General features: G+C 41.9%; 1 protein-coding gene across 2 annotated transcripts in view; it reads left to right on the top strand.

The window, feature by feature from the left end:
* Positions 1-485: 485 nt before the first annotated feature.
* prkar2aa (protein kinase, cAMP-dependent, regulatory, type II, alpha A) overlaps positions 486-21663 on the top strand; it is a 307283-nt gene continuing 286105 nt past the window's right edge. For both annotated transcript variants that reach the window (XM_048547783.1, XM_048547782.2), the window contains exons 1-4: positions 486-685; positions 5538-5630; positions 15644-15771; positions 19484-19574. In XM_048547783.1, the coding sequence (XP_048403740.1) occupies positions 557-685; positions 5538-5630; positions 15644-15771; positions 19484-19574 (441 nt within the window). In that variant the 5' untranslated portion in view covers positions 486-556. The remainder of the gene's footprint in view (positions 686-5537; positions 5631-15643; positions 15772-19483; positions 19575-21663) is intronic.

Below are 21663 nucleotides of genomic sequence, written 5' to 3'. Positions count from 1 at the left end.
CACGCTTGCCTACTAAAATATAGCTAGACAGCTATCACTTAAATCTTTACAGTGGATCTCCAATCCAAACCACTGTATTTATTTTGAATTATTCCAAAAATGACTTTATTTTGGAATTGTTAGAACAGATCAAGGCATTATCCAAAAAAACCCTGATAATTAATTATGTTCTTAGGAAGGCCACGGGACACAAACGTTAACTGTAAATTTTTTTCTTCACAAATGCTGCCAGACCTGCTGAGCTTTACCAACAACTTATGTTTTTGTCCCTGATTTACAGCGTCCGCAGTTTTTTTCGATTTTCCTAATTAGTCATGCTTTCTTAAAACTAAGAGTCGGGTGCAATTTCGTCTATCGGAAATTTCAGCGGAATCTCCATGGAGGGGAAAATATCACTAATGAGTAATTTGCTCAGCGTTAGGCTACGCTACTCGGGGGTCGTATTTGGTGGGTGCACTGCTGTCGTGGTTGAGCGGTTGGTGCAACCGGGAAAGGAGTCCGGGGCAGTCCGATCGAGGGCAAAGGTAGATGCTCGGTGATCGGGCTCTTGGGAAACATGTCGGCGGAAGAGAAGAAGCCCGGCCCGCGGCAGCCGCAGGCAATCAATCCTGTCAAGAATTTCTTCGCCGGAGGTTTTGGCGGGGTGTGCCTGGTGTTTGCTGGGCACCCGCTGGACACGATCAAGGTGAGGGGAATGGTTGGCCCAAGCTATCAACGTGCAGAAGCCCTGAGATTGTCAACTGTGCGCTAGGGTACACAATGGAAGAACAGGTGAAGCTTTAGATTATTAAGATTTAGATTATTACAGACACATTTCAGCCTGATCAAAAACAACATAGTGGAACAAAACCAAAATACCTGCAGAAGAGTCAGCAGAAAGCAAAAAGCCAGAGGTCAGGCTGTAAATTGTGAAGAAGACATGGCACAAAAGAGGAGGAAGCATGTCCAGTGTTAATGGGAACTGCAGATGCTGGAGAATTCCAAGATAATAAAATGTGAGGCTGGATGAACACAGCAGGCCCAGCAGCATCTCAGGAGCACAAAAGCTGATGTTTCGGGCCTGGACCCTTCTTCAGAGAGGGGGATGGGGTGAGGGTTCTGGAATAAATGGGGAGAGAGGGGGAGGCGGACCAAAGATGGAGAGAAAAGAAGGTAGGTGGAGAGGAGAGTATAGGTGGGGAGGTAGGGAGGGGGAGGTCAGCCCAGGGAAGACGGACAGGTCAAGGAGGTGGAATGAGGTTAGTAGGTAGGAGATGGAGGTGCGGCTTGGGGTGGGAGGAAGGGATGGGTGAGAGGAAGAACCGGTTAGGGAGGCAGAGACAGGTTGGACTGGTTTTGGGATGCAGTGGATGGAGGGGAAGAGCTGGGCTGGTTGTGTGGTGCAGTGGGGGGAAGGGACGAACTGGGCTGGTTTTGGGATGCGGTGGGGGAAGGAGAGATTTTGAAGCTGGTGAAGTCCACATTGGTACCATTGGGCTGCAGGGTTCCCAAGCGGAATATGAGTTGCTGTTCCTGCAACCTTCGGGTGGCATCATCGTAGCACTGCAGGAGACCCATGATGGACATGTCATCTAAAGAATGGGAGGGGGAGTGGAAATGGTTTGCGACTGGGAGGTGCAGTTGTTTATTGCGAATCGAGCGGAGGTGTTCTGCAAAGCGGTCCCCAAGCCTCCACTTGGTTTCCCCAATGTAGAGGAAGCCACACCGGGTACAGTGGATGCAGTATACCACATTGGCAGATGTGCAGGTGAACCTGTGCTTAATGTGGAATGTCATCTTGTGGCCTGGGATAGGGGTGAGGGAGGAGGCGTGGGGGCAAGTGTAGCATTTCCTGCGATTGCAGGGGAAGGTGCCGGGTGTGGTGGGGTTGGAGGGCAATGTGGAGCGAACAAGGGAGTCATGGAGAGAGTGGTCTCTCCGGAAAGCAGACAAGGGTGGGGATGGAAAAATGTCTTGGGTGGTGGGGTTGGATTGTAGATGGTGGAAGTGTCGGAGGATGATGCGTTGTATCCGGAGGTTGGTAGGGTGGTGTGTGAGAACGAGAGGGATCCTCTTTGGGCAGTTGTGGTGGGGGCGGGGTGTGAGGGATGTGTTGTGGGAAATGCGGGAGACGTGGTCAAGGGCGTTCTCGACCACTGGGGGGAAAGTTGCGGTTCTTGAAGAACTTGGACATCTGGGATGTGCGGGAGTGGAATGCCTCATCGTGGGAGCAGATGAGGCGGAGGAATTGGGAATAGGGGATGGAATTTTTGCAGGAGGGTGGGTGGGAGGAGGTGTATTCTAGGTAGCTGTGGGAGTCGGTGGGCTTGAAATGGACATCAGTAACAAGCTGGTTGCCTGAGATGGAGACTGAGAGGTCCAGGAAGGTGAGGGATGTGCTGGAGATGGCCCAGGTGAACTGAAGGTTGGGGTGGAAGGTGTTGGTGAAGTGGATGAACTGTTCGAGCTCCTCTGGGGAGCAAGAGGCAGCGCCGATACAGTCATCAATGTAACGGAGGAAGAGGTGGGGTTTGTGAAGCATGTCCAGTATGGGAAAAGCAGTGCAAAATACTGAATCACTTTGCACGCAAGTGTTCAGCTAGAATTAAACAAAACAATCCTATAAAAATGACTGTTGGAGAGGACAAATAACTTTTGACCATACAGCACATTGGCACCATCAGGACTAAAGGTGACAAATGGAGCACAGGATTAGCTCCAATGCCTGGCCCTGGGCTGCACCCACTTGCCTTGCAACAGGTGATCATGCCCCAAGGCAGAGCAACCTGTGTGAACTTAAATAACTAATGCACCACCAAAATCATTGCAGATAATTGTGTTTGCATTTGTATGAACAGGTCCACAGATCCCTGAACATGGCAACAGATGGATAAGGTAGTCAAAAACCTTGCCTTCATTGAATGTAAAAGTTGGCAAGTTGTGTTACAGCTGTACAAAACTGTAGTTAGGTCATTTTCAGGTATTGCGTGCAGTTTTGAGAGGGTGCAGGGAAGTTTACCAGGATGTTGCCTTGTCTGGAGGGTTTTATTTGGGTTCGATAAACTCAGATTGTTTTCACTGGAATGACAGAGGCTGAGGGTGACCAGATAGAGGGCTGCAAAATTATCAGAGGTGTGAGTAGGGTGGATACTCAGAAGCTTTTTCCAAGGGTAGACAGGCCAATGACAGGAGGGCATAGATTCAGGGTGAGGGGGGGAACTTTAGGGGAGAAGTGTAGGGAAAATTTTTCATACAGGGTGGTAGGTGTCTGTAACTCTGTGCCAGTGGAAGCAGGCACGTTAGCAATGGTTTAAGGCATATGTGATGAACGTATGAATGGGAGTCAAACAGGGATATAAACTAGGGATGGGCAAAAAGTAGCGGATCAAAATAAGGATTAGCAATTGTAACAGGCTTGGTGAGTCAAAGAGCCTGTTTCTGTGCTGTATTGAATGTGTTGTATGATGTTCTTCCATTATATAATTTTTTATTTAATTTTTCTTGCACAAAATGCTGCATTTGTTTAAACATTTTAAATGCAAAATATAGTGCACTTTTGTGTGTTGTTTAATTTGAAATGTTTTTAATGCAAAGTGTCATTTGTCTATTTCTTCCATTTGAAATCTTGTGTGCAAATTTTGCATTTCAGTAAATTTAATTTAAATTTTTCATGCAAGATAGAGTGCATTTGTTTAGTTTTGTTTAAAACTTCAGAAAATATTCTTTTTGTTTGCTTCACATTTAACCTTTTGAAAAATGTTTTGCATTGTCTAGTTTGGTCATATGTTTTATCAGAGGAGAACATAGGATTTTAGCTCGTATTGTGAAGCTTTGCTCAAATTTTGTCCTCTTTTTCTAAAAATCACTGTCTTTTGGCCTTGATTATTTTGCATTTCAACAGGATTAACAGCACCAAAAAGATCATTTAGCTCACCTGCTCTATGTTTATACTGTACAAATGCCGCATTCCATTTAATTCCCTCAGTGTATACTTGCATACCTGTCTCGGGTCTGTCTGCATCTATGCAATTATGCTGATCTTCTCAACTCAACACTTTTTTGTTTATAAAGTTCTACTTCCTGCTCTCTAACTCATACCAAGTCCTGATCTGAGAATAGGTCAGTTTAAAGTTCTTACCCTTGTTTTAACTTGCCCAATGACTCCAACATTACAAATCTCTGTAACTGCCGTTGGTCCCACAACTCCCAAGAATGCTTCATTCCTCCTGTTTTAGCCTTCTCTGTGTGCTGATTTTTGGGATGCATAAGAGGCCAGAATTAGCAAAACCTAGAGTTCTTCCAGGTTGCAGTGTTGTAGAGCAAGAGCTTCCAGCAGTTGGATAAAACTAGATTATAGAGGGATTTGAATGTACAGATAAGAATATGAAATTCGATGGATTGACGGACTTGGAGCAAAGATTAGGGATAACATTTCTAAAATGGAGAATTAGCTCTTGATTTTAGACTGGAGAGTGTAAGGCTGAAACTTTTAACACGAGGTTCCAAATCTTAGGTTTTACTCCTTTGTCGCCCAGCTATGCATAAGGTTGTATTATGGCATTTCCAAAAAGTAAGAATTAAAGAAAATCCCCATTTTTTTCCCTGCCATGCCATTAAAAATAGAACAACTTTGGACCAGGGCTTTTTTTTTTGCATCTTTTCAGGTGAAAAATGTAACTGAATTACAAGTCCGTTCCAACTTAATCATTATTGAGTACAGTTGAAGTCAGAGTACTAACTCCCTCTTCAACTCCAGTTTGAGAAGAGTACCCTTGTTGCCTTAATCATGTATAGCTATTTGCTTCGTTGCCCTATTGAGAATGAAAGTATTTTTTACATTTTCTTCTCTCCCACATTGAGTATCATTGTTTACACTTCACTGGCCAAGAACACAAATAAAATGGGGTTAAAGTGAATTTTCGCAATTTGAAGTTGGATATGTGGTTGTGTTTTCATGCACAGCATGCTATAGAATGCTGCTTACACGTGTGCTAGTGCATGAGATTTGTTTAAAAGTCTTTCAATCATGTGCCTATTTTCTATGGGTTAGGGTTGGGACAGAGAGTGAGAGATCAAAACCTGCAAGGGAAGTGTGGGCTGGGAAGTTTGGAAGAAGGAGAGAGGGGGAGAAAGGAATCTGGGAGATAGGGTGGGGTTTGATCAAAGTCCTGCGGAGAATCAGTGGTGTGGGTGGAGTGGGGAGGCCAACAGATCAGGACATAAGAACAAAAGAAGCCCCTTTGATTTTCTCCCTCTCCGTCCCCGATGCTTTTTCTGCTGCCAAACTGTATTTAAGTCTTGGGCCTATTCTTTGCATGTGCTGCACCTGACGCAATGGTGTAGAGGGTCTGGAACAACATATGTATGCATTTCCAAATGAGTATACAGGCTCAGTTGCCCTGCAGTTTTGGTGTCAGCAAATACTGCTGAGCAACAATGGTAGACAGTTATAAGCATTGCTTAGTTTTTGCCCTTATCTGATCTGCCGAATTTGTAAAATTACTGGAAGTGTTTCTGAATAAAAACCTAATCATTGTCTTATGGTACATTGTGTTTAGGTTCGGTTACAGACACAACCAAAGCCTCTTCCTGGCCAAGCTCCCATATTCAAAGGAACCATTGACTGCTTCTACAAAACACTAATTGGAGAGGTAACAGTTGCATTACTTGTTAAAAAAGAGCATTTCACATATGTAATTGGCAAGTTCTGAAATGCTTACATCAATTAGCATCTATTGACAAAAAAGAAACAGAATTCAGTTTCAAGTTAATGTCCATTTGTCAAAACTGGAACAAAGACTTGTGAAGTAACAGGTTTTGAGCAAGAACAGAGGAAGGGAAGGAGAGAAACAAAAAGATTTAGTTGTATTTATAGAGCACCTGGCCTGACTTCATCATGTTCCGTGCTGCTCAATGGTAGGAAGCACTTTTGAAGCTTAGTTGCTGCTAACTTAGAGGAAACGTAGTAGTTTGTTTATGCCCAGCAAGTTCCCACAAACAACAGTGTAATAACTCCGACTTTATCTGTTTTTAGTGATATTGATTGAGAGATAAATATTGACCAGCAACGCCCTTGTTCTTCAGAATAGTGCCGAATGATTTATTTCTTTAAAATTCACCTTTGAGTGCACTTGGGGCTCCAATTTACGATCTTTGACATTAAAGTGTCAGCTCAGAACAAAACAGAGGTGCTTGAGAGTGTGGAAGGCAGGAGATTTCAAATGACAAAAGGATGATGGTGAAAAGCAAAAAAGAATGGTACTGGGGCAAATCAAGAATGAAACATGAGTCTGGATGGCAAGACCAGAAAGAACCATTTCCAGCACCTGCTGTGTTTACAGCAAAAATACAAATGGTGGTAATGATCTGAAATTGTTGAACTCACTGTTGAGACTGGAAGATTGTTCGGATGTCTGATTAAAAGACATTTTGAGCTTCGTTGCATGGAAGTCAAATGAACAGAAGCTCTAGATCACTCTTGTGTTCAACAAATCGATCACTGAATCGTGATTTGATCTCCCTGTTATTTCGAAGAAGCTGCTTTAATAAGTGGATGTATCTGTCTTGTAGTCATCCGCTTAATTGAAAACAACTTCAATTCTGTAAGGTGCAACTAGAAATAGAAGGATGTTGGAATCTGAAACTCAAGCAGAAGAAACTGTAATGTACAGCAGGCTTGGTACTGTCTGTTGAGAAGTTCCAAATATTGACATTTTAAATAGTACTTCTAGTTGTCATGAAGGGATTATCACAAATAAACAGGAAGCATGTGAAGAATATATTTTTACAAGAGGTTTAAAAGAATAAGCTACCAAGTAATGGGATGGGGGATAGGAGATAGTAAATAATTAATGATAACAGTGTAAAACTAAAGGAGCAATGATGAGGGTCAGAGGAGTATTGTATAAAACTCTGAATGCTTGGATAGTTCTGGAAAATTTTAAGTTAGAGAGGAGAAACATGAAAACCTGGCTGCACCAAAAGGATAGATGAGGGTAGGGCAGTGGATGTTGTCCGAATGGACTTAGTAACATTTTTGAAAAGATCCCACAAGGAGGGCTAGTCATGAAGGTTGGGTCACATGGGATCCAGGGAAAGCTAGCTAATTGGAGTCAAAATTGGCTCGATGGTAGGAAGCAGAGGGTGGTGGTTGAAGGTTGTTTCCCGAACTGGAGGCCTGTGACTAGTGGTGTGCCACAGGGGTTGGTGCTGGGACCTTTGTTATTTACACAAATGATCTGGATGTGAATGTACAAGGTATGATTAGTAAGTTTGGGGATGATACAAAATTAGGAGATATCGTTGAAGCAAGGAAGGCTGTCAAAAATTACAGCAGGATCTTGATCAGATGCGAAAGTGGGCTGAGGATTGGCAAGTACAATTCGATACAGGTAGAGTGAGGTGTTGCACTTGGGAAAAGTCAAACCAAGGTAGGACTTATACAGTTAAGAGACAAAGAAAACTGCAGATGCTGGAATCCAAGGTAGACAAATAGCAGGCTGGAAAAACACAGCAAGCCAGGCAGCATCTGGAGGAAAGGAGAAGTCAACATTTCAGGTATTACCCTTCTTTAGGACTTATACTGTAAATGGTAAGGTCCTGAGGAGTGTTGTGGAACACAGACACCCAGGAGTACAAGCACATGGTTGGTTGAAAACGGCGTCACTGGTGGACAGGGCGGTGAAGACATCATTTAGCATACTGGCCTACAGCGGCCGAGGTGTTGAGTACAGGTGTTGGGACATTATGTTACAGTTTTATGAGCCATTGGTGAAGCCACACTTGGAGCATTGTGTACAGTTTTCATCACCCTGTTCTAGGAAAGACATAGTTAAACTGGAAGGTGTGTGAAGAAGATTTACGAGGATGTTGCCAGGACTAGTAGGCCTGAGTTGTAGGGGGAGGTTGGCCAGGCTAGGACTTCATTCCTTGGAACATTGGAGAATGAATGGTGACCTTAGTGAGGTATATAAAATCATAAGGGGTGTAGATAGGATGAATTTCCATGGATTGGGATTTGAAAACTGGAGTGCATAGGTTTAAGGTGAGAGAGGAAAGATTTAAGAAGGACAGGGGGGCAACTTTGTCATACAGATATTGAATGGGCTGCCACAGAAAGTGGTTCAGGCAGGTACAATAGCAACATATAAAAACAAAATTTGGATAGGCCCATGCGTGGGAAGGGCTTAGTGGGATATGGACCAAATGTGGGCAGTTAGAGCTAGCTGATTGGGCACCATGGTTATCATGGACCAGTTTGGGCCAAAGGGCCTGTTTCCATGCTGCGTTACTCTATGACTTGTGAACATACCAAGGGGAGCACAAGGCAAACGTAGCTGACATGGGAAGTCAGGGACAGCACCAAAGCCAAAAAAGATACGGTGCGGTGAGGATTAGTGGGAATTCAGAGGATTGGGAAGCTTTTAAAAACCAGCAGAGGACAACCAAATGAGCAATATAGAGGCCAAAGATGAAACAAAAGAGTAAGCTAAATAGCAATATGAAGATTGCAAGGAATTTTATTTTTAAGATATCTGAAAGGTGAGAGAGAGGCAAGAGGACATTTGCATACTGGAAAATGAGTTGTACAGAATGAAGGAATAGTGAAGGAACTGAACATGTGCTTTGCACCACTGCGTATTCCACCAGTATACCAGAACTTCAAGAGAATCTGGATCAGAGGTGAGTGTCGTGGCCACCACTAAGGAGGAGGTGCTGGTGAAGCTGAAAGGTATGAAGGTGGATAAATCACCTAGACTAGATGGACTGCACTTCAGAGTTCTGAAGGAGATAGGTGAGGAGATTTTGGAGGAATTGGTGATCTTTCAGGAATCGCCGGAGTCAGGAAGGATCCCAAAGGACTAGAAAATGGCTAATGTAAAATCTCTGTTTAAGAAGGGTGGGGGGATGCGCAGAAGACAGGAAACTGAAGGTTGTTCATTGGTAAGATTTTTAAATCGATTACAGAGAATGCGATTGCAGAGTACTTGAAAGTGTATGGTAAGACAGGGCTGAGTCAACATGGCTTCATCAAGGGGAGGTCATACCTGACAAATCTATTGGAACTTTTTTTGAGACATAATGAACAAGTTAGATAAAGGAGAGCCAGTGGATGTGATCTAATTGGACTTCCAGAAAGCCTTTGCCAAGGTGCTGCACAGGAAGCTGCTAAATGAGAAGATCCCAGGGTGTTAGGGACAAATTGTAGCATGGGTTGAGGATTGGCTGATTGGCAGAAGACAGAGGAGGAATAAAGAGGTCTCTTTCAGGATGCCAACTGGTGATTAGTGGAGTACCATAGGTTTCCATGTTGGGACCACAACAAACTACGTTATACATTAACAATCTATATGGATCAACTGAGGATATTTTTTCGAAGGTTACAAATGGCACAGAAATACTTAGAGGGGCAGGTGCTGTTGAGAGAGCAGGGAGGCTGCAGAAGGAATTGGACAGCTTAGAAATGTTGGCAGAGAAGTGGCAGATGGAATACAATGTAGCAGAGTGTAAGATTGTGCACTTTCTTAGGAAGCATAGAGGCACAAACTATTTTGTAAACATGGAAAGGCTTTGGAAATCTGAAGCACCAAGGGGCTTGAGAGTCCTAGTTCAGAATTGAGTTAAAATTAACGTGACAGTTCACTTGACAGTTAGGAAGGTATATCCGTTGTTTGCATTCATTTCAAGAGGGCTCGAATGCAAAAGCAGTGATCTACTGCCAAGACTGTATAAAGCTGTGATCAGACGCTTTTAGAATATTGAGAGTAGTTGTGGGTCCTGTATCTAAGCAAGAATGAGCTGGCTTGGAGAGGGTTCATAGGAGGTTTACAAGAATGATCTTGGGGATGAAGGGCTTGTCATATCAGGACTGGTTGAGGACTCTGGGTCTGTACTCACTGGAGTTTAGAAGGATCGAGGTGGATCTGATTGAAAATTTCAGAATTTTTAAAGTTTTTTTTAAAGAAGGTTTGTAGCTCGGTTTGTGGATGGCTTGTGGACTTGCTCGCTGAGCCGGTGTGTTTGATTGCAGACGTTTTGTCATCCTGTTAGGTAACATCATCAGTGCGCCTGTGGTGAAGCATCGATGTTTTGTCCCACTTGTTACTTGTAATGCAACCACCCCAGCAAACCGAGGCATATAAATAACAAGAGAGACGGAACACAGATGCCTCAGCAGAGGTGCACTGATGATGTTACCCAACAGGGTGACAAAATGTCTGCATCCAAACACGGGCTCAGCGAGGAAATCTACAACGTCAAACTTTCACAATACTGAGAGGTCTGGATGGAGTGGACATAGAGAAGATGTTTCCACTCGTAGGGGAAACTAGTACCCACAAAGTGAAAGGACGACCCTATAGAACTGAAATTAGGAAAAATGTCTTCAGCCAGAGGGTGGTTAATCTGGGAACTCATTATCCCAGAATGGGATTGAGAAGCATATCAGCCATGATTGAATGGCAGAGCAGACATGATGGCTGAATCACCTACTTCTGCTCTTTTATCTTATGGCTTTTACTATCTTGTATGTTGTATTTTGCCGTTTGTTATGAAAAAGGCATTTAATCACGACTTATTTTTATCCTCGTGTCACTTGAAAGTGATGTTGGACTTGCTTCATTGAGGAACATGAGTGAACCATTTGGGTTGCTTTCCACAATTTATCGTGGGATATTTGAACCAGAGATCTTTGCTGCTGCATTACCTGCTTGACTGTTGCTTGAGAAAATGGAGGTGAGCGTAGCTGCATTCTTACTAACGTCACTCACAGTCCAAACGCAGCAATAAAGCAAAATTTCTTGTGCGGTTTTTCGTACGTGAGTAAGGTGACTGCTAATTAAGACCATTTCTTAATTGGCTCTGCTGGTGCATTCTATGGCAAGTCTCCCAGTGCTGACCTTCAAAAGGATGGGAGCAGGATGTAGACAACATTGGGAGGATTCAAGTCTGATTTCTACAGTTTGATGAAGTTCCCAATTTAAGTGTTAAAGAGATAGAGACAGGAAGCTGCAGCAGATAGTAGGAGGGAGTCAGAATTTGATGGAAATGTCCTCCCTAGTTGTACATGTACCTCCTCATCAATGTCAAAAACCACATGACACCAGACTACAGTCTAAGAAGTTTATTTGGAATCACAAGCTTTCGGAGCGCAGCTTCTTCATCCACCCCAGACCAACACCGGCACCTCCGCATCATGGCCTCTTCGTCACTGACTAGCATTGGTAGAGGTTTGTGAAATGGCTATTCATTTGCCCTTGCAGCTACAGAACCCCCAACCAGGCAAATTGAGGAAGGATCCACATAGACAGGGTATAAATTACGAAGAATTCAAGTTGGCAATATTTAATAACTAGAATTTTTTTAGAAAAACCAATATGCAAGCAATCACTTTGAAATATTGTAGGATTTTTAAAAAAATAAAACTGTGCATTTGAAGTGACTGTCCCTAATTTTGGAGCTCTGATCGTTCCAAACCTGATTGTGCACCAGTGTAAACACTCTGCAGTCATTCTGTCTTGCACAAGATTATGCAAATAAACAACACTGAAATGTGGGTAGGAGGTTGCCCACACAGAATAACACTTCTGTGCTGAGTTCATGCAGTGCAAGGGCCAATGAGGAAACAACAGTTTATTGAGAAGTCTGGTGATGGTTGAAGGCTTTGCACAATATGAATGGGGAATGATGAAATGAGAAAATATCAAGGAAGTATTGAGAAAAAACAACCCATTAAGAAACATAATGTCCTCAATGGTCATAGGAATATAAAAACTCTGCAAGAAAAGGATGCTATTTAGCCTCTCTAGATTTTTTTGCAAATATTGGCCAAATTTTACTGCAATTTATCCAGCTTTTACACAGGTATATCGAGAACAGTCTTGCACTGCTGAAATGACAACATGCAGACCCTAGCGCCAAACCCAGCATGCCAAAATTGTTAAATCTGCAAGCGATTCTACTCTCTCAAATGCAAACACTCATTAAACGCAACAAGCATTAGCTGAGATAGTTCATAAATTTTGTAGTTTATTTTGTAATCTACATGTAGAACACATTTCATAACTTCAAAGGAAAAATGTGGGCATCAAGAAGAGAGAAGGAACTGAAATCGAGCCAGTTAAAGAGAGAAATTTTTAAGAAACATTAGAAAGTAGGAAAGGGAAATGGCAACGCAAGTAACTGTTGAAGAGAATTCCGGAGTGCAAGAACTGAATGATTGAGCAGAGGGAAAAAGAAACACATCTTTATATCATGCCTTTCAACAATGATTGATGTCTTAAAAGTCTTTGCAATCAAAAAAGTACTTTTGAAGTTCGAGTCAGAGTCATACAGGGTGGAAACAGACCCTTTGGTCCAACTTGTCCAGGCTGACCAAATTTCTCAAACTAAACCAGTCCTATTTGCCTGCATTTGGCCCACATCCCTCCAAACCTTTGCTATTTATGTCCTTATACAGATGTCTTTTAAATACTGCAACTGTACCTGAATCTACCTCTTCTTCTGGAAATTCATTCCACATACAAATCTGTATGAAAAAGTTGCCCCACAGATCCTTTTTAAATCTTTTTCCTCTCGGCCTAAAAATATGGCCCTTCATTTTGAGCTCCCCGACCTTGTGAATAGCAAAGGTCTTATCCCTTTTATCTATGCCCCTCATGATTTCATAAACTTCTATAAGGTCACCCCTCAACTTCCCACATGCCGGTGAAAAATGTCCCAGCCTCTCCTTATAACTCAAACCATGTAGTCCTGGCAACGTCCTGGTAAATCTTTTCTGAACCATCTCCAATTTATTAGTATCCTCTGTATAACAGGGCAACCAGAATTATACATAGTACTCCAAAGGACTACCTCCAGGTGACATTTCAACACCCGTACTCCATGTCCTGAGCAATGAATGCAAATATGCTAAATGGCTCCTTAACCATGTGTTCTTTCTGTGACACAGCTTTTGAAGAACTATGTACCTGAATCTCTTGGTCCCTTTGTTTGAGGGACTACCATTAATTGTACAGGTCTTGCTCTTGTTCACCATCAAAATGCAGTACCTGTCATTTATCCAAATTAAACTCCATCTGCCAATCCTCAGTCCATCGATCGAATTGATCAATATCCCTTTGTAATTTTAGATAACTGTCTTAAATGTCAACTATATCATTAGTTTTGGTGCCATCTGTAAACTTATTAAAAATGCCTTCTAAATTCTCGTCCAAATCATTTATACAAATGACAAACGAGTGGACCCAATACTGATCCCTGTGGAACACCATTGGTCACAGGCCTCCAGTCCAAAAAGCGACCCTCCACCACTATCTTCTGTCTTCTACTGTCAAGCCAATTTTGAATCCAATTGGAAAGGTCTGTCTGAATCCTATGTGATCTAACTTTACTAATCAGCTTACCATGCAGAACCTCGTCGAAGGTTTTACTCAAGTCAATGTAGACAAAGTCTACCACTCTGCAATCATCAGTCTTTTTGGTTACATCCTCAAAAATCTCAATCAAGTTGATGAGACATGATTTCCCAAGTACAAAATTATGCTGACTGTCCCAAGTCAGTCCTTCCCTCCACGTGCATGTAAATCCTGTCTGTCAAAATCCCCTCCAAGTAATTACCACCACTGATGTCAGAATCACCAGTCTGTCGTTACCAGTCTTCTCCTTACAGCCTTTCTTAAACAAAGGCACAACTTTAGCCATCCTTGAGTCCTCCTGCACCTCACCCATGGCAGTAGATGATACATATATCTCTGCTAGAGGCCCCACAATTACATCCCTAACTTCCCATAATGTTCTGGGATACACTTGATCAAGTGTTAGAGATTTATCCATCTTTATGTTTTTGTAAGACCTCCAGTACCACCTCATTTGTAATGTGGACTGTTTTCAAGACATCACTGTTTATTCCCCCAAGTTTGCTAAGTTACATGTCTTTGTCCACAGTAAAATATGATGCGAAATATTTGTTTAGTGTATCTCTCATCTCCTGTGGTTCCATACATAGACGACCTCATTGATCTTTACAGGGCCCTATTCTCTCCTTAGTTGCTCCTTTGCTGTTCATATGCTTGTAGAATCTCTTTGGATTATCTTTAACCTTAACTGCCAAAGTTATCTCGTCTCCCCTTTTTGCTTTCCCAATTTCCCTCTTGAGAATACTCCTGCACCCCTTATATTCCAAGAAATTCACTTGACCCTAATTGTCTATACCTAATACATGCTGCCTCCTTATTCTTGATCAGAGTCTCAATATATTTATTCATCCATTGTTCCCTACTTTTACCAGCCTTGCCCTTCATTCTAACAGGAACGTAATGCCTCTGACCTCTTGTTATCTTACTTTTGAAAGCCTCCCACTTGCCAGCTGTCTCTTCACCTGAAAACAGTCAACTCTAATAAACTTTTGAAAGCTCCTGTTTCAGACCATCAAAATTTGCCTCACTCCAATTAAGAACTTTAACTTTTATACAAGACCTTTCTCTGTGACTATTTTAAAACTAATAGAATTATGAACACTGATCCCAAAGTACTTCCTATTAATGCTTCAGTTACTTACCCTGCCTTATTTTCGAGGAGAAGGTCAAGTTTTGCTCCTTCTCTAGCACATCTACATATTGCTACAACGGCATGTCAAAATGTAGTCACTACTATTTGGTGGAAACACTGCAGTCAATTTGCACAGAGCAATCTCTCAACAGTGACGAGGTAATTGTTTCATGATGATTGACAATAAATATTGGCCAACATCGGGGATAGCTCATCTATTTGTCTTGTGCTTTGGGATCTTTTGCAATTAACTGAGGGAGCAGAGGCTCAATTTAATGCTCCATTAAAAAGATGGCATATCCAACAGAGTACTCTTTGAGTACTGCATTCCATTGCCATCCGTGATTTTGGTTTTTGTATTTAAGTCTAAGATGAGGTGATGCATTTATGTTTGAAGTATTGCAATTTAGATACCTGTAATAAAATAATGGATCTTTGTGACATACAATGTAGGAAATTTAAAAATTTGGGAGGGAGTGTTTGAAAATTTGGAGGAATGACGTAGACAATAACATTTCGATGAACTTACTGATTTTTGTGAGGTGTTGGCACGCATTCAAAACGTGCCTACCTTGTTTAGCTGAATTAGGAAAAATGATGTTAACCTTCAAGCACGGCAAAAATTTGAAGAGAATAATTTAAACTGTTTGAACACAAGGTTGAAACATGATTAATTGCAGATATGTCACCTGATGATGGTACGGTGGAAGCAATTTGAGGTAACAGACCTAAATATCAGGTAATATGGAGGTGTTCTGGCTTAAATGTGATTCTTATCCTCCTTGATTTTATATTTGTATGAATATTGTTAGCTGGTCACTATAGCACCTGTCTGTACAAGATGGCAAGTTCAAAAGCTCATTCTACAATGCAACCTTCTGGCCAAAAACTAGAACTACATTATTATTGCAGCTGTTTAAATTCATGATTTCCATCATAAATGTTTGCAATCTTGTTATGGAAATGCAACCAAATATTGTGTATTTTCTGTGAAACAGTGCCGATTCTCCTTTGGAGAATCGTCATGGAATTTCTTATAATGACTTATGGAATTTCTTTGGATTCAGTTGAAGTTATTGTGGTAAGTTACTTGAACGCTGTGATGTGCTCCTTTTAGGGTGTTCGAGGTTTATATAAAGGAATGGCTGCCCCAATTGTTGGTGTTGCACCTATGTTTGCAGTGTGTTTCTTTGGTTTTGGCTTGGGTAAGAAACTACAGCAGAAGCATCCTGAAGATGTCCTCACGTGAGTATTCTTAGAGATTGAAGTTGAAGTTATTTTGTTTTAAGTCATTCACTTTCAACTTAATGTTGAAATAAAAACAAGGAACAGAAACCATTTTCAGTGATAAACTTGGCTGGGAGGCAGTTACCTTGCCGGAATTTGGAAGGCAAGACTGTAAAAACACAAGACAGCGATGTACCAACATCTGTTTGACCCAAAAATAATGATTTCCTTGTTATAACAAATTTACAAAATTCAGAGAAATTGAACTCTGGAGAGGAAATTAGGAAAATATTAACTGATTTGCTAGATAACCATTACTAAGACAGCTGATACAGAGGTGCATTGGCAATTTATCAGGGTACTTGAGTGGGTTATACAAAGGCTTTATATTATTGATCAGAATTACTGAAGGTAAGCCTCTGAAATGTTCACCGCCTTCCTCAACTGAGGATTCTCCACAGCCATGGTTGACAAATGTTCACCGCCTTCCTTAACCGAGGATTCTCCACTGCCATGGTTGACAAGACCCTCAGCCATGTCCATCCCACCTCCTCCACTTTGGCCCTCAATCCCTTTCTTCCTTACCACGACAACGTCAGTGTCTGCTCGTCCTCACTTAGTTTTCTACCAACATCCACATCCAAAAGATCATTAACTGTCATTTCTGTCACCTCTCGCGGGATGCCACCTCCATGCACATATTCCTCTCCCTTCCCTTATCAGCCTTCTGCAGGAAACATACCCTCTGGGACTCCTTGGTCCATTCCGCCAATCCCAACGTTTCCCCACACCACCATGGCACCTTCCCATGCAGTCGCATAAAGTGTAACACCTGCCCATTTGCTTCCTTTCTTCTCACTACCCAAGGTCCCAGACACACCTTCCATATGAAGCAGGATTTACCTACACTTTGCTCAGTCTAGTCTACTGCTTTTGTTGCTCACAGTGTGGTCTCCCGTAAATTGGGGAGATGAAGTGCAGATGAGGAAAACCGCTTTGAGAGTATCTACTTCTTTACCTGCAAAAATGACGCTGAGCTTCTGGGTGCCATTGCAAGACACCACTGTGTTCATAGAGCTATCATAGAATTCCTGCAGTGTGGAACAGGCTCTTTGGTTGAACAAGTCCACAACTGCCCGTCAGAGCATTCCTCCCAGACCCATCCCCCTACAACCCACCTAATCTACACATCCCTGAACACCATGGGCAATTTAGCATGGCCAGTTCACCTAACCTGCGCATCTTTGGACTGTGGGAGGAAACTGGAGCACCTGGACAAAACCCACACAGACAGTCACCCAAGGGTGGAATTGAACCTGGGTCCCTGATGCTGTGAGGCAGTAGTGCTGACCACTGAGCTACCATGCCACCCACTGGCTATTATATCTGTCTCAGGCATGCACTATTCCAGCTAAGCTCAGCAAGCTGGAAGAACAACATCTCGTCTTCTGCTTGGGAACCCTGCAGCCATCTGGACTCGATATTGAGTTCAACAATTTCAGGGCTTGAGCACCATCCCTCATGTCCTTACCCCAACCTCCACACACCAGGCCTTGTCATCATGTGGGCTGCTGCCACAAGCGACCCAATTTTGGCCACTAATAGTCCCCATTAGCAGCTATTCGATCTCACAGGCTAATCTTTACCCCCTCTTTCACGTGTTCCACTGTTCTTTGCTATCTTTAGGCTCTATCTCCACCTTCTCCCCCTTCCCCCCCCCCCCCACCCCTTCCTTAACACACTTACCAATCTTTTCCCAGCTGAAATCAATTCTGAAGATAGATCACTGTGCTCAGAAGATTAATTCTGCTTTCTCTCCACAGATGCTGCTAGACCTGAGTTTTTCCAGCAATTTCTGCTTTTGTTTTTGATTTCCAGCATCTGCAGTTGCTTTTTTTTTGGATACTGAGGATGCTTCATGTAATTATGATGAGCAAAATCGTGGATTCCCTCACTAATGTAAAACTAAAAAAATTGCTGTTCTGATGCATTGCTGAATAGCAATAGACCCTGTATGCAGAATGACCATCTCAAAGATTGCATCAAATTAGTTGCTACAGGAGCCACAAGGTTTAAACATTACAGGTATACCTAAGAACACATTTGCAATAATCAGAACTGATATAGAATTCAGACATCACTGTTCCCAAGCTCAAGGGAAATAGATGATCATGTCTTATTGAATTCTGAAGAATCTATTCTATCTAAGTACTTAAATCTATCTTTCACTCTTCACATAACATGCTCAAGTAGCTGCAAAAACTTTGGGTTTAACAGGTCCTATCACTACCCAAGCCTGGGCCTTGTTCAACAGATTGCTATCCATGTGTTGAATTCAGCAGCAAAAGACTTTGAGTCTTTGGAAGGTTTTGTTCTAAATTTCTTTTTTACCACAACCACCAGTTTTCACATTTCCGTTTCGGGCCCAGTCCCTGTCCAGAAACCAACTCCCCACTGGGGAAGAATCCAGATCTTTCTTTTCTTGAAAATAGATCCACCACCAGTTAAACAAAACAACCAATGAATAAATTGTAGAACTGCCACCAATGATAAAGTCAAAGAACCCAACTCTCTCTTTATTTTTATTTTGAGGGTGGAGACAAGAAGGGAGAGGCTGAATAGACTGGAGCTGTTTTCTCCTGAGCATCTGAGATTGAGGGGTGACCTTTTTACAGAGGTTCAAAAATCATGAGGGCCATGGATAGGGTGATTATCCATGGTCTTTTCCCCCAGGGGTCCAAAACTAGAGGGCATAGATATAAGGTGATGGGGGAAAGATTTAAAAGAGACCTAAGGGGCAACCTTTTTATGCATAGGGTCATGGGTAAATGGAATGAACTGCCAGAGGAAGTGGAGGAGGCTGGTACAATTACAACATTTAAAAGATATCTGAATGGGTACATGAATAAGAAGGGTTTAGAGGGATATGGGCCGAATGCTGGCAAATGGGACGAGATTAATTCAGGATATCAGCTCGGCATTGATGAGTTGGACTGAAGGGTCTGTTTCTGTGTGTTGTACATCTCTGACTCTATAACGCTCAGATGACCAATTATTAATAACAAATAAAGCTATTAAGGTGCTCTGGAGCTTTTCTTAATTGCAGTTCTAACATTGTGACACCTCGCCTGAGGTGTCAATCATGGCATTAAAATGGAGATAGTTAAAGGAAACATGGGTCTCTGATAGGTATATTACAAGGCTGTCCTCTAAGGAATCTCTATGTGAAGTCATAGCTTCTTGACTTAATCGTCAAAACATGTCTGTAGATATCTCAAGCTCCTAAAGCTGATGGAATGAGGTTAGTTTGTAGTGTCCGATAAATCTCCTGATCAGCTAAAAGACTGGAAATGAAACTTGAATCAGCATCCACAATTCTTAATTGGCAAAAGTCTCATGTGTATTTCATCCAGGTAACTACCCTTCATGCCGTGGCCTAGACTTTTAATGTTACAGACTGTTCAGCTATGGCAGAAAATATATTTCTATCCTTGTACAGTGTTAACACAGGATTCATGGTACTGAGGCCAATTGTAACATTCCTTCTGACACACAAGCTGATGTAACCCAACCGAACTTAGAAGAATTTTATTTACACAATACCTGTATCACCCGATCAGTCAAAGAACTGAATACCCTCTGCCTTTTCCTGTCCTTGGAAATCTCTGCTATTCCAACCTTTACAATTCAGAGTGAACAGCTTGTCTCCCGTTTCTGTTTTACTGGACAGGTATCCGCAGTTGTTTGCTGCAGGGATGCTGTCTGGGGTCTTCACCACTGCAATCATGGCACCAGGAGAAAGGATCAAATGCCTTTTACAGGTAGGAATCACTTGCAAGTTAACGAGTCATAGAATCAAACAGTTCAGAAGAGACTCTTCGGACCATTATGTCTGCACTGACAAAAAAAAGCCTTTGAAGAAGCACGTCCAAGGTAAATGCCTAAAATGTCTTGTCCTATAATTTGTTTTATGAAAATTAAAGTAACACACTCAAGTAGTTGGTTGAAATATGATTTTCATTGCTTCGTGAAGCCTCCATCCAGAGGACTCTTCCCCATTCTTTTGTTCCTCCATGAACCTCCATGAGTGGGCAGGTTGGCAGAGCGGAATTGAAAAATACTAATTTTAAATTAAAAAATTAATTCCTGGGGTGAGAGCATCATAAGCCGGTATTTGTTGCCCATTCCAGTTACTCAAAGTCAACCACATTGCTGCAGTTCTGGAGTCACGCATAGGCTGGACCAGGTAAGGATGGTAATTTCCCTCCCTAAATAACATCAGTGAACTGGAACAGTCAACAATGGATTCACGGTCATCATTAGACTCTTAATTCCAGGTTTTTATTGAATTCAAATTTACTACCTGCCGTGGTAGGATTAGAACTCAAAAGTCCAGATTACCTAGGTCTATGGATTAACAATTCAGCAGTAATACCATTGGGCTGTTGCTCCCAGTCTGGTACTACAGGTAGGAAGAAATAGTAAAAGTTTTGACCATCTTGAAATACAACATGAGGGCAAAACAGCAACATACATTTATTTATAGGTAGTTCTGCTATAACACGTATTTCGTTAGCACAAATTGACTGTAACACCATTGATGACTAGTGGGCGCTGTTTGGATAACGCGAACTTTCTACTGCACAGTTGTAGCGATTTCCCAATAATGCGATTTTCAATGACAGGAGGTCACACAAGAATGTGTTTGAGGCGAACTACCTGCACTGCATTTATGAATCTCTAATTTATGGCTTATATGTTTTAGGACACTATACAATTTGTGGTTTTGAGTATTAGCAGTTTCAAGTGGAGAAAATGGAGCAATGAAAACAAACTAGGAGGCTATTATTGTTAAAAGCTCAAAAGAGAAGCAATGGAGTTATGAAACTTGGGTGGAGAATTTAGACAATGCATGAGCTAACTGAAAGCAAAAACAGAAAAGGGAAACCTCGGAAAGAGACTATCATCTCCGCCTTCTAAGGGAACAAATGCTGAACTTGAGGTTTGAAAACCAAGATTGAGTGGGCAGACTGAAACTGTTGACGTTATAGCAAGGGACTCCAACCATTCAAGTTCAGTCATGGTAGATTGGACCTGTTGTAATTTGCAGCTCACTGACGGCCAGTGTAAATGGTGGTCCGTTAACTGTGCTGTAAGCACAGAAATAACTAACTTCATTCCCTGAATGGAATGTGGGTGAGGCTTAAACTCAGTTTGAACATTATGAGAGACCAGAATCCAGAAAATTTTGAAGCATGAAACTGGTGAAAAAAATCTATGGTGGTCCTCACTGAGCGTTGTGGCTAACAAAGAAATCAACAGATCAGCTTGGAAAGCTTTTGAAAAGTAAATTGGACAAGGAACTAAGGAATCTACATTCAAGAGATGTTAAATTGAAGTTTTACTGTGGGAAAAACTGAGAATATGGGAATGTTAAACATTTCTAGAGGCATGTGGTATCCTGAAAATTGGATCAATTTGAAGTAAATAACTTAGCACATCAGTAAACCTAACAGCCTTCCATGTATAGGAATAAGTTATAATGTTAATATAGTCCTCTTCTGTTTTATTTAATTTGTTCTTTGTACAAATGTTTGTTCTGTTTTACACACAAATTGTCTGGCTTAGTTATAGGAACTGCATCCAAATGTTTGGGCTTCTGTTTCAATGTTAACACTCCCTTACCAGATTGTAACAGAAGTGAAACATACCAAGGCACTTAAAAAGGGCTTCATACATAATATACCCAATTCACAGAAGCATATATTGGAACAGATGATGAAAAGGTTGACCAAAAAGCTCAGTTTTAAGGGACATATTAGGAGACAGGGACAGAGGCAGGGTTTAGTGAGGGAGTTTGATAGCCTGGGGCAACTGAAAGCTCGCGTCTCTATGGTGGAGCAACTGAAA

This window comes from Stegostoma tigrinum, chromosome 11 (assembly GCF_030684315.1).
Source record: "Stegostoma tigrinum isolate sSteTig4 chromosome 11, sSteTig4.hap1, whole genome shotgun sequence".
In the NCBI taxonomy this organism is placed as follows: domain Eukaryota; kingdom Metazoa; phylum Chordata; class Chondrichthyes; order Orectolobiformes; family Stegostomatidae; genus Stegostoma; species Stegostoma tigrinum.
Note: the sequence above shows the minus strand (reverse complement) of the source record. Positions and strands in the feature narration are given on the sequence as shown.